Consider the following 13547-nt stretch of genomic DNA (forward strand, 5'->3'; position numbering starts at 1 on the left):
CTACTTCATATGCCTGTTTGTGGTCTTTTATGAACATTTGTAGTGTTGGTTTTACTTATTGATTCTACAATTGTATTCATAGACTTTAGCTATCAATAAAATATATGAGAAACATCCATCAGTTTTCATTTTGTTATGTCCAGAAAGCACCAGTGTGTCATTTAGGTTAAGTCTATCACAATGTGAACACATTTCTTTTAAATATCTCACATACTCTGTCCAAAAATTTCTTTACTTAATATTACTTGTTTGTTTTTTTCTTTTTCTCTTTCTTACTTGCTTTCTGTCTTCTTACTCTCTTCCTTTTTTTTTTCTTTTTTTAAAATTTTCTTCACTTTCCTATGTATTATCTGTCTGTCTGTCTTTGTCCTCTCCTTCATTTCTTTACTATACTGTCTTATTTACACACTTCGTCTTCTTTCTCTCTGTCTTCTTTCTTTCTTTCTTTCTTTCTCGTCCTGATGAATGGTCCCTATGTTGTTTGTTTTTTTGTTGTTCTTTTCCCCCTACCCTTTTCTTGTATACAGTTGTTGCGGTGTGTGTGCGTTTTTCGTTGTATTTGTGTAGTTTTTTCTGCACCCTTCTCCTTTTTTTTCTTTTTAAACAGCAGGTGTCGTGTAGCATGTATCGATCAGTCTGCATGCTTTGAAAGCCTCTTGGAATCTGTGTGCAGTAATCCCTACGTGAACTGTGACGTGCTTGTGAGACACGGCATCAACCTGAACGTTTTCCTCCGCAATTGGTGATCCTGTAACAGCCCCGTTCTGATTGGTCGTTAAAAAACAAAAACAAAACAAACAAACAAAAAAAAAACAACGGTTGATTTTTTAAAATTTGGAATGAAAACTGACATCAATCCGTGACTGGCAGGAGATGCATTTCACTGCTGTTGCCAGGCCTGTCACTTTCACTGTTTTTTGTTTCGTTCTGTCGGTTGTGGGTGATAACACTTATCTGACTGAAACTGTTCATGGAGCAATGTTTTGAATGCTGAATAAGGGATATATTCTGGGTTGGAAACAACAAGAACAACAACAACATACCCGTCGAATGTCGGGAACGCAAAAATTGTAATGCATGGATGTAATATTGTATTACGGTTATTTAACGCTGTTTGAATATAAGTTTTCATTGGTGTTTCAGTGATTGTTGGAAATTAGGAATATATATATAGTCTTCTGAAGTATTCCAAGTATTAAAGATACTGGTGAAACGATCTCAGTTCTTTGTGGTTCTGTTGTGTTTGGAAATCTTTTTTTTTTTTTTTTTTTTTTAACATTTTTTTAATTCCATTTTGGTAGGTTGACATTTTACAACAACAACAGCATCTTAATGGACATTTATAAAGAAGAAAACAAAAACAAACAAAGAACAAAAAACAAACAAACAAACACCATATATACTTGGATAGAAACAGCCAAGCAGCTGGATTATACACTGGTTGGTTATCATCATGGAGTATTATCATTCATTTCTTAAGATCTTACACAAGCTGTCAAGGAATACAAACTGTCAAGTATCTTAGAACACGTTTACGGAAAGTGAACACCTCAATCATGTCTTATGAATATCAATAAAAAGAAAATAAATATGGATGGTTATTTTTTGTTAATCATGAACAGGTTACTAATCATTTGTGATCAATAATTTGTAAGGCAGCCATCTGGCAGAGAAAATGGTATGGTTAAAGTTAATATATGCATTATATTCTTCAATTCTATATCGAGTTTTTAATTTGTTCAAAAAAACTGATATTTGTGGAAGGCTGTCTTCAATTTTACATAAATATAAGTAATACTTTGCAAACAATATTATAAAACACAAAACAGCATCAGTTGTTATTGTCACATCATGTCCAAATAGCACAAGTGATTCTGTTAACTTTAAATTTCCTGCGTTTACACATCTCTCTTTTATCAAGTCCGTTAAAGCGTTCCAAAACATTTGCACATAATTACATTTCCAAAAAGCATGATCAATACTATCTTTGTGTTCTCTACAAAAACTACAGTTGTTATTATCTGTAACACCAATTTCTTTTAAAACAATTTTTGTACATAAACATCGGTGTATTATTTTCAGTTGAAACCATTTCAGCTTTACATCAACTATCTTGTGTGCATGCATAAAACAAGATTTCCAGTTATGATGCATCAAAAGCTTTAAGTCCCATTTCTCACAACATTTTGGTTTCATATCATTTTCAATCAACACATCATAATATGGTCTTGAGCCTTTAGAAACAGAAAACAAGTGTTTGAAGCAGAGCGAAGTATTTGTGTGTCTGTTGCTATCCACATGAATATTATGCTTTTTAACTAATTCGTTTATTGTTGATTTATATCCAGCATAAGTAAGGAAATCAATGTGCAAATCATATTTTTCTTTGAAGCGTACATATGAAAAAACTTTACCATCATCATCAAAAAACTGTGCAAGACAATACACATCATGATTACTGAGCAGTCTGGATATAATACACCTTCTACCAATTTGAACACGATTATTATAACACAATGGCTCTGCAAGCAGTTCCGCTGAGTTTTTTGGTTCACATTTATAAAAGAAAATCTTATAACTTTCAAACACATTTGTCCAGAACTGGTTATATTTGGCAAAATTTAAGATAAACTCTGGACCATATTTATCAATAGCTGGCCATTGGGGGAAGTTACACAGCAAGAGGTGCTTCCACTTGTGATTTGAATTTTCAGCTTTACGAATCCAGGAAAGCTTTAAAGATAAGGCAAACAATTTAACATCAGGAAGACCGATGCCACCATTTTTTACACTTTTATGAGCAGTTTTACGGCTAATTTTATCTGGTTTATTGTTCCAAACAAACTTATAACAAATATGTTGACATGTATTAAAAAATGTATCCGGTGGGTTTGGCAAAAGCAACCACAGATGAGTCAGTTTGGAAAGAATAACAGATTTCAGAATTGCTACTCTGCCTAGAGGCGTTAACTGGCGTTTTACCCATATCTTATACAAATATCTTATTTCTGCTAATCTCTCTGAATAGTTTATAGTTACACATTCTTTTAAATCATTAGTAAACCAAATCCCTAAAATTCGGAATCTTGTAGGATTCCAGTCCATACCTAAATGTTCCATATAACGCGTCTTAGAATTCTTTTTGCTCCCTAACCAAATAGCACTAGTTTTGCTTGAATTCAAATAGAGACCTGAGACACAGCCAAATTTATCAAGAGTTGTAACACAACATTCAAAAGATTTCCTATCCCCAGCAAGTAGAAATTCTGTATCATCAGCATATTGGGTCAGTTTATTCTCAACATCGTTAATTTTTATTCCTCGGATATCCGAATTTTCCCTTACCATTATAGCTAATATTTCTACACACATTACAAATAAATAAGGTGATATAGGGTCTCCTTGTCTGCAACCTCTCTTAACTTCAAACCAGTCAGAGACCTGACCATTCACAATCACACATGACTTAATATTTGTGTAAAATACACTAATCCATCTACACATATTTTCTTTGAACCCAAATGCCTTTAACACTTTAAACATGAAATCCCAATTTATTGAGTCAAAAGCCTTTTCGAAATCTATGTTCAGTAATAAACCAGGTAGATTATGCTTATCTAAGTAAGCTATGATATCATATATCAACCTCAAATTATCTCCAATGTATCTATTTCTAATAAACCCTGTTTGATCTTCATTAATAATGTTAGGTAATACTGTTTTCAAGCGGTTAGCAATACAAGATGACCCAATTTTATAAACTACATTTAAAAGAGAGATGGGTCTCCAATTTTTCAAATATTGTCTTGGCTTATCACCTTTGGGGATACACGTAATCACTCCTTCCTTTTGCACAGAAGACATTTCTCCTTTCCTGAAACTAGCATTAAGTGCCCTAACAACAAATATTCCTATTTTCTTCCAAAAGACTTTAAAAAATTCTGCACTAAAGCCATCTGTACCTGGACTCTTATTATTTTTCATATTTCTAATAACTTGTGCCGCTTCCTCCATTGTAATCATACCTTCTAAATCGCTTGCTTCTGACTCATTCAAACATGGAATATAATTCACTAAATTTTCAATTTCACAATGTTCCACCCCAACATTTACATATAAAGATCTATAAAAATTATGTACTTCATTTAAGATATCCTTTTGATTTGTTAGAACATTGTCGTATTGATCAATAATTTTGGCTATGTGTTTACTAACATAATGACGTTTTTCTAAATTACAAAAATATTTACTAACCTTCTCTCCCTCAGATATCCATCTAGCTCTAGACCTTAATAATACCCCTTCCATCCGCTTCTCTCGAATATCTTGTAATTGTTTTTGTTTAATTTCTAGAACTTTAATATCTTCTTTATTTTTATTTTGATATTTATCTAAGTTACAGATGTCTCCTTCTAACTGTCTTTCTTCTTCTATCATTTTTTTCTTTTTCATTGAAGCATAAGAAATTGTTCTCGATCGTATTTTCATTAAAAGAAAGTCAAGAAAAATGTCATCAGGAACAGAGAACACCAGTTCATCATCCGGTGTGTCATCAGAATACATATTAATAGCATTTTCTTTTTTAACATTATTTATTTCCATATTTATTTCATCCACATATGTTTTATCCTTTAGAAGAGATGTATTTAATTTCCAAAACGTATTGCGCTTTACATTCTCGCTGAATTTAAGTTTCAACGAAATAGCTGAATGATCTGTTCTGTACCCATATTCTATGTCTGCATCATCTATCAAGGATACTACAGTGTCTGAGATCAAAAAGAAATCTAATCTAGCCTGTTGGAAAGGATTAGTTCTTCTCCAAGTGTAACGAGGGCAGTCTGGGTTTAATTCACGCCAGATGTCATTCAGATCTAAATTTTCTATCATGTTTTCAACGACTACTTTTGCTTTTGGATTATTTACATGTTTATAATTATGGTAATCTATTGTTGGGTTAAGAACTAAATTGAAATCCCCAGCTATTATAACATTCTCTACATTATTTTCACTTATTTTTTGTTTTAAATTCACATAAAAATCAGGATCATCTTTATTTGGTCCATATACATTAACAAAGACGAAATTAATTTTTTGCATCTCAACAAGTAGAATAATGAAATTCCCTGAACTATCAGTTATTGTCCGTTTCACTTTAAATTCGAAATTATTGTTAAACATTATTGCGACCCCTCTTGCATTCGACGTATAGCTTGAAAAATAGCAAGTATATCCCCATTCTGCTGAAACATATTTCTCCATCTTTTCTTCAAAATGCGTATCCTGTAAAAAATAAATAGAGTACTTCTTATTTCTCAAGTAATGGAAAATATCACGTCTTTTGTGAGAACTATTCAGACCTTGACAATTAACTGATACAATGGATATATTACCATTCATGTTTGTCCATAAAGAAGTATGACAAATATATGCATCCAACCCAACGAAAGAAAATATCCAAATACACCATGCTTGGCAGTACAAACCCCAAAATACACATGGACATGTTTATACAGATAACATGAAAAGTCTTTGAAGTTGTGAAAATTATAGTTATATATATGGTCGAAAGACCCCAAAACATAGTACATATATCTATGAAAACAATGACAATAATAATTTTTTTTTTTTTAAAAGCAAGCAAAATAAACTGGACTGTCGCTCGCGAGCGGAAGTGCAGTCCCTATGGCTCTTTTTGTCTTATAAATTATATACCGGGACTCTAAAATGATGTGTGTGTGTGTGTGTGTATGTGTGTGTGTGTGCATGTGATTACCATTTTACTTTTAGCGTTCACAGGCTGTCTCTGTGCTGTCTGTCGATCTGACTCTGAGTGTCTCATGATCAGTTTGTGTTTGTCTCAATCTTCCTATCTTTCTAGGTCTGACTTTTTATTCTCCTTTTCTCTAATAAATGTGTGTGTGTGTGTGTGTGTGTGTGTGTGTGTGTGTGATCTTATCTTCCCTCTGGTCAGATGAGCTTTGGATCACTGTTCTAAATACAGGTGGATAGCGCATGCCTTATTTGTGCCCCTTTGCTAACTGAATCTAGCGGAAGTGTTCAATCAGCTATTTTGCTACTCGTGTAGCACATCGTGAAGCGGAAACTTCATATGTGTAGCCGAGCGCTCGGCTGGCTACGATGACTGCTTCACGGCAAGCTTTCACTTGCTCACGGAGTTAGTCAAGCTGACATTCCTGTGTGTGCCTCCACAGCAAGTTTGCGCTACGTGTCACTGCACTGTTTTGCTGTAATAACTTTGTTTGATAAACCATTGGCAGATTTCAATCAAGACACAACATTTGGCATGTTGTGAGGGTAAGCATAACACGATTTCATCGGCTACAGCTCAGAAACTACCACCAGTTAGCAGACGACTTGTCAACTGACTGACAGCCGGATATGAGTCAAAGTATGGCGTCCAGTTGGCTTCAGCTTCCCTGGCCAATTAGCTATCCATCTATTTTCAGATTAATTCTTTTGGACAGGTCACGATGACGATCATCATTTTTTTTAAAAATCCCAGCAAAGGGGCAGACCCCTCCACACTCCACCCCTCCTTCCTATCTGGGTGATGGGAGTTGGGGGGAGGAGGTAGAGGGGGGTGGGGTGTGTGTGTGTGGGGGGGGGGGGGGGCGCTGGGGGAGGGGGAGGTGGTGGGTGACCGGTCCCGAATTGTTAGTGTCACTGTCTCCCTGTCTGTCACCCTTCAGGAGTTCCTCCCCCCCCCCCCCCATTACCCCTTCGCCTGTGTGTGCAAAGACTGAATGCTACAGCCTTCGTGGGATGTCCTGTTTTGTTACAGCCATGCTGTTTATAGCCCGCACTCCACTCCCTTGATTGATTGATTGATTGATATGGATACTTATCGAGCTCTAAGCGCTTTACAAACACGGGGTCATTTACACAACAGGCTGCCCACCTGGGTAGAGCCGACTGACGACTGCCATTCGGCGCTCATCATTCGTTTTCTGTGTCATTCAATCAGATTTCAGGCACGCACACATACACACTCAGACAAACATGTAACATTTTACATTTTACGTGTATGACCGTTTTGTTTATTTGCCCCGCCATGTAGACAGCCACACTCCGTTTTCGGGGGTGCGCATGCTGGGTATGTTCTTGTTTCCATAACCCACCAAACGCTGACATGGATTACAGGATCTTTAACGTGCGTATGTGATCTTCTGCGTGCTTATACACACGAAGGGGGTTCAGGCACTGGCAGGCCTGCACATATGTTGACCTGGGAGATGGGAAAAATATCCACCCTTTACTCACCAGGCACCACCGTGATTCGAACCCGGGACCCTCAGATTGAAAGTCCAATACTTTAACCATTCGGCTGCTGTCTTTCTTTCCTTTCTCGAGGGATAGGAAAGATGTTTAATTAAGGAGGGGGGGGGGGGATACAGACATACACAACACTATTTATCTCAATAAGAAAAAATCACGCACGGTGTACGTTACACACAAACAATGAACGCATAATATTAACAGACAAAAAAAGAAAAGAAAAAAAGATTACATACGTGCTCTCTCTCTCTCTCTCTCTCTCTCTCTCTCTCCCCCCCCTCTCTCTCTCTCTCTCTGTCGAGGGGTAAGGACGTGTTTCTTGGAGCTCCGCAATTCCGACGGATTTTGAGGTGTAATACAGTGATTTTAGCTTTTAAAAAAGGACCTAGGTGTGTGTGGTGATCTAGTCGGGCTGTGTGTGAAGGATCACCCGATTCTATTCAGTGGTGTGCCAGTTTTTCCGATTTAAGAGGGAAAAAGGGAAAATAAAAGCAAATATCTAAGTTCAGTTCTTTTACCGCACTCCACGCTGTGCTACGTGTGACGCTCCAGTGCTCTCGGTAACTAGGACAACAGACAGTGCGGATCAGCCTCCACTAGACACTTCCTGAGAGAGTTGAGCTCAACATGTAGTGTGCCTGTCTGAACCTCGGCAGACAGGCAGTTCACAATGGGTTTGTGTGTGTTTGTGTGAGTGTGCTTAGAGATGCCAAAGGCTCAATTAAACCTCCCCCATCCCATGTGTACATAACACCACTTCACCAAAGGACGATGGAACTGAGTGAGGACCAAGGCCCTGAAGAGGCCACCTCCTCCAGTGAATCTCAACCAATTGAAATGACAACCACATCAGACTTTATTCAGAGGACTTATACTTGCTCAGTGGCTGAAATTTTGGCATGGTCAGACCTCTTAGTGCACATATTCCAGTGCTTAGGGAACACAGACAAAAACATCATAATCACTGAAAAATACTTTGATCAGAACGACAAACTGCTAGATAAACCTAAGAAACCCACTGCAGAAGATACAACGCGGCCATTCCAGTCTCTTCCAGAAACCATTAAAAAATTAACATTACCTGCCCTTTTCAACAAACAAAAGGACATCACAATCACACTGTACCTGGAGAACAAGACAAACAGTGGAACGATACTAGTGCAAGGCAGAGGATGTCCGGAGTGGGCAGATAAAGAATTCCCGATCTTAGACACAATAGTTAAAGACATGGTGGCATCGTCCGAAGGTCCGTGGCGTGAATCATTATTATCGGTGCCAATGCATTTGTGTGATGATGCCCCCACAGCGGAGCCACCACACGCGGAAGACACACCCCGTGACAGCACAGCCGTCAAACTGCCCCACAGAGGCAGTCCCACTAACAAGAGAAGGAAGCAGCGTCGCCAAGTCACAGTGTCTTCCCCCGTTAGTGGCCGAACCCGCACTCGTACACCAACTGCCTGTGTCACTCCATCAGGGTTAACAGACTGACGCAACTGCAGCTAGAACTTCAGGAACTTTCAGACACCCAAACCAACTTCCAGAGCCAGGTCTGATGCATCAGCGAAGACATAAAAACATCAACAAAAAACGAACTTCGACCAATTATAACAGCAAACATGAAGAATTGAAACAACACATAGAATCTTTTGAAACAGGTTTAGCAAATGTTGAAAAACAAAATATACAATTAATGAAGGAAAACCAGTCACTCAAAACACAAATGGGGACAATGCAAGTAACCATCAAAAAGATGAAACCAAAACCAACCACTGACACAGACACCCAGACACTCCCCATTGAAGCCGCAGCTCAACAGGTCAAAGCACACTCGAAGCCCTCTCAGACAATGCAGACAAACACTGAAAATGAAATTGTGAAGGAAAACACACAATCCACTACCCACATCACACCTACAACCCCCACAGATGCACACCAACCACCCACTGAAACCAGCCAGACAAACCCATCCCCAATTCCAGCCCACATTCAAAACACTTCCCTTAATTACAACATCACTACAGCTAACAGTTTCTCAGTGTTGAGGGAAGACACACTGAGGACGCATCCACCAACCACAACACAAATACCCAAGTAGACACAAAATCAAAACACACAACTCCCAGCCCAGCCACCACCACCAAACGCTCTACCAGGGAAATTCTATGTAACACACAGATAAACAAAAATGCATGTGCTATACTGATTGGGGACTCCAGTATACGGGCTATTGATGCAAAGAGACCCTCCCAAAAAGGCTATTCGTGTCAAAAAGTGCATGTGCCAGGTATGACTGTTGGTGACATGCACGAGTGGTCAAGCAATCTACCAGCCCATCCCTCCATCTACGTGGTCACTGTGCATGTCGGAGTCAACAGCTGCCCCAACGGCCAGGTCACAGAGAGGGAGTGGTCAGACGTGATCACACTTTGCCGACAGGTGTTCCCCCGAGCGCTGGTTCGATTCAGTTCCATCATCATAACTTCAACAACACCATCCTCCCCTCCAACAGGCACTTGGCAGCAGCCTGTGAGAAACTTGGTGCTGTGTTCATCAACAACCACAGCACCTTCACAGCCAGGTCCGGAGCCCCTCGACTGGACCTGTACAAAGACATCAACCAGCCCAGCCCCAAAGGGACAGCTAAACTAGCTGTCAACTTGAGTGTTGACAACGAGCGGTCGTCTGGAATGTCTGGATCTTGGTCGCCAGACAGTGACCGTCCAGACATCCCCCATCGTGATGTGCGTCCACGCACATGGCAACCTCGCCGTCGACAGGGGCCGCAAAGGAGACCTGCCTTCCCCAATCCCCCGCCACCCACTTACCACCAACCACCCCCACCATCCCTGTACCACTACCCCCCTTTGGTCCCTAATCCCAAATTCCCCATCCTTCCTTCTCCTCCCTCTGTCCACCCCCATTATCCACCACGAGGACCACTTCCACTGTCAACAGACGGGAACGTCACAGGCCGGGACGTTCCTGACTATCACCCAGGAAACGCCATTGTTCCTCGACCGCCGCCTTCTTCCTCCGCCTTCTTCCTCCAACCCCCCCCCCCCCCCCCCCCCCGCCTGGCCCGGCGGGCCTGATGCAGGGTGTGCCTTCTGCTGGTTCACTCCACCCCCTGGCCCGGCGGGCCTGATGCAGGGTGTGCCTTCTGCTGGTTCACTCCACCCCCTGGCTGTGCACTACCTCAACATGGCGGCCCAGTTGTGTGCACAGCAAACCACATCGTATTAGATGTTTTAGATCTTAAGGTTGTACTGGTGTGCGTGTGTGTGCAGGTGGATATATGTGTGCAAGAAAGAGTGCGAATATGACCGCGCATGATCGAGTGAAACCGAGCGTGAATATTGCGCGAATGAGTGAATTTGTCTGTATGGCCCTTGTCTCTGAACTCTGCCTTCAAGTGCCGAGCTTTTTGGAGCATACACAATCTTGATTGTTTGAAATAAGACCTTTTCATTTATTTATTTTTTTCTTTCTACAAAGTGGTGCGACCGTTTTTCCCTTGAGGAGTGTTTTGATTCTTTATACTCCTTTTTCTATTACTATCTCCCTCACACTTTCTTCGTTCTCTCTCTCTCTCTCTCTCTCTCTCTCTCTCTCTTTAAATCTATGCTCCGATTGCAAGTGCCGCTGGACATGTACGGGACACTATCAACAATTTTTCAATCAGTTGTGGACACATGTGAAAAACTACGGAACACTGCCAACACCAGTCAAACCTGGCGCTGTGAGGACAACTGATGTGAAACTGTGTTGAATACTAGTTCGATTGTGGTTTTTCTTTTTCTTTTATCCCTTAGTGTTCCATTGCGTATTTTAAATTCTGATTTTTCTGGTGTTGATTGTTATATTGAATGTATTGTATTGATTAGTTTAATTACTGATTGTATTCTGATATCTGATTGTGTTTTGTTTGTACCTTTATGGGGTTTTTTCCCCTCGTTGGCAACTAATTTCATTTATTTTTCATTGTTCACCAAAGAAAACAAAAATGAACACCAACCAAAGTGTATGGCCAGATCTAAAGACGGTCTTCGAATCACACATTTAAATATAAATCACGCAGTTAACAAAATTACAGAAATAACCTCCCTGTTAAGTAACCATGAAAAACCTCTCTGAATCAATACTCTCGGAACATATCAGTGATGCTGAGATGTACATCCCAGGCCATAACGCTATCCATAATGACCCTACAAAAGTCAGGGAGACTGGTCTCCTCCTCTGTGTCAGCGAATCCCTCACATTTAAGCGTCTACCATATCTTGAACAGCACGATTTTGAATCAATGTGGACAGAAGTCAAGCTGAAAAACACCCCTTCCATTTTAATCGCTTTCTGTTATAGAAATCCGGGAGAACGGGTAAACTGGCTGGATAAATTCACCGCAATGATGGACGCGGCGACGTTAGAATCAAAGGACTTGGAGATTTCAACACAGATCTTACCAAAGCCAATACACAGTAGAATGCGACAATAAGTCTGTTTAATCTGCATCAACTAATCAATACACCCACCAGAGTTACGCACAATTCACAGACGCTCATAGATCATATATACACTTCCAATAAAAACAATATATTAGAAGCTTGCGTTCCGATATTCAACTGTAGTGATCACTACCCAGTTTGTCACATGGGGAAAAAAAGAGAGTAAAAATTCCCAAATCAGACCATAAGACAATAGCATATCGTTGCTACTCTAAATTTAATGAGCAGCTCTTTATAAATGATGTGAGTAGCTCCCAGCTTTCATCGGTATATGATATAACAGACCCCGATCTAGCAATAGAACACTGGATCGAAATATTTACAGAGTTATATAATAAACACGTCCCACTCAAAACATTAAGAGTAAAACACACCCCTAAACCAGCTTGGTGTTCCAAAGAGTTGAAAGAGGCATACTACATTAGAGACTATCTAAAAGAGCAGGGCTCCCACGAAGAATCGAACAAATTGAGAAATGCAATAAACTCGCAAAAGCGCAGAGAAAAGAGGAAATATTACTGAGAATTATTATCCTCGAAAGAAAACCCAAAATCAGTGTGGCAAGCTATAAACCAACTCACAAACAAGCAATCTTCGTCAAAATCAACCGTGATCAAAGACGTTTCTGTGAATCAACTAAATACACACTTTTCCACTATAGCTAGAAAAAATATTACCACAGATTACACAGAACTGAATGACCTGGAAAAATTAAAATTGTATTGTCGTAATAAAAACACTTCAATTAAATTGAATATTCCACCCATAACAGTATTTCAAGTCTATAATTACCTTATCCAACTAAAACAGAAAGGAACCCGCGGACTGGATGGCATCGACAGCAGAATTCTTAACTAGCCGCTCCATTTATCACGGACACATTAACGTACATTTTTAATCTGTGTATTGACAAAAACTACTTTCTGATCGCATTTAAGAAAGCGAAAGTTATTCCTATTTTCAAATCAGGGGACACCACCGATCCTTCAAACTACAGGCCAATTTCCATTATTTCTTGTTATAGTGTGCCAGCAGTGTCACCCCCCACCACCTGCACTCTGTCCCCTTCCCTCCCCATCCCTTCCCCCCCCCCCCCTTCTTATCTCCCTTCCCGCTCGTCCAAAGCCCAGTCTTTGAGGTTGCACCGACACCCGCGCCACCCTCCCTCCTCACCCCTACTCCCTAGTCAGCGCCTTTGGTCCGCGACACCGCATCACCCGCCCCAGTGGTTGAAACACGTGCGGTTATGTGACGTCTGCCGCAATCCCCATGCTGAGCAGAACATCCCGTGTGGCGGCCTGTCTTTCAAGTCATTCCCCATCTCCCCTCCATGAACGCAGCTGACGTAGATGGCGGGACTTCGGAACATAAGCGAGGGAGAATTTACGCTAATGTGAACTTTGATCATGCTGGCTAACATGCCCAGAGTTGTATTGTCCCGTCTCCCCATTCTCTTTGTGACGTAAATGGGTGAACCTGTCATCACAGAATGTTGTAGAAACAAGTGGAATGAAATGTAGCGAATCAGATCAATCTGTTGAATTGGACGAATTGGGATTAAGCAGTGAATCTGTCAGTCATTCACATAGCGTCACTAGGACAAGCAAAGATTGGTTATTTCAGTTCAACTATTTGGGGGAGCGAGTGCTATAGTTTGCATTAGTATGCATAGTATGTTATGGGAAGGGATAAAACCAGTCAGCACAGCCAGTTCTTAGCTGTCTCCCAGAAAAACTGACTGAC

General features: G+C 40.3%; 1 protein-coding gene across 3 annotated transcripts in view; it reads left to right on the forward strand.

Annotated features, from left to right (window-relative positions):
* LOC143301907 (chorion peroxidase-like) overlaps positions 1-1216 on the forward strand; it is a 64985-nt gene extending 63769 nt beyond the window's left edge. For all 3 annotated transcript variants that reach the window (XM_076616348.1, XM_076616347.1, XM_076616350.1), the window contains exon 17: positions 674-1216. In XM_076616348.1, the coding sequence (XP_076472463.1) occupies positions 674-746 (73 nt within the window). In that variant the 3' untranslated portion in view covers positions 747-1216. The remainder of the gene's footprint in view (positions 1-673) is intronic.
* The last annotated feature ends 12331 nt before the right edge of the window (positions 1217-13547 follow it).

This window comes from Babylonia areolata, chromosome 28 (genome assembly GCF_041734735.1).
Source record: "Babylonia areolata isolate BAREFJ2019XMU chromosome 28, ASM4173473v1, whole genome shotgun sequence".
In the NCBI taxonomy this organism is placed as follows: Eukaryota; Metazoa; Mollusca; class Gastropoda; order Neogastropoda; family Buccinidae; genus Babylonia; species Babylonia areolata.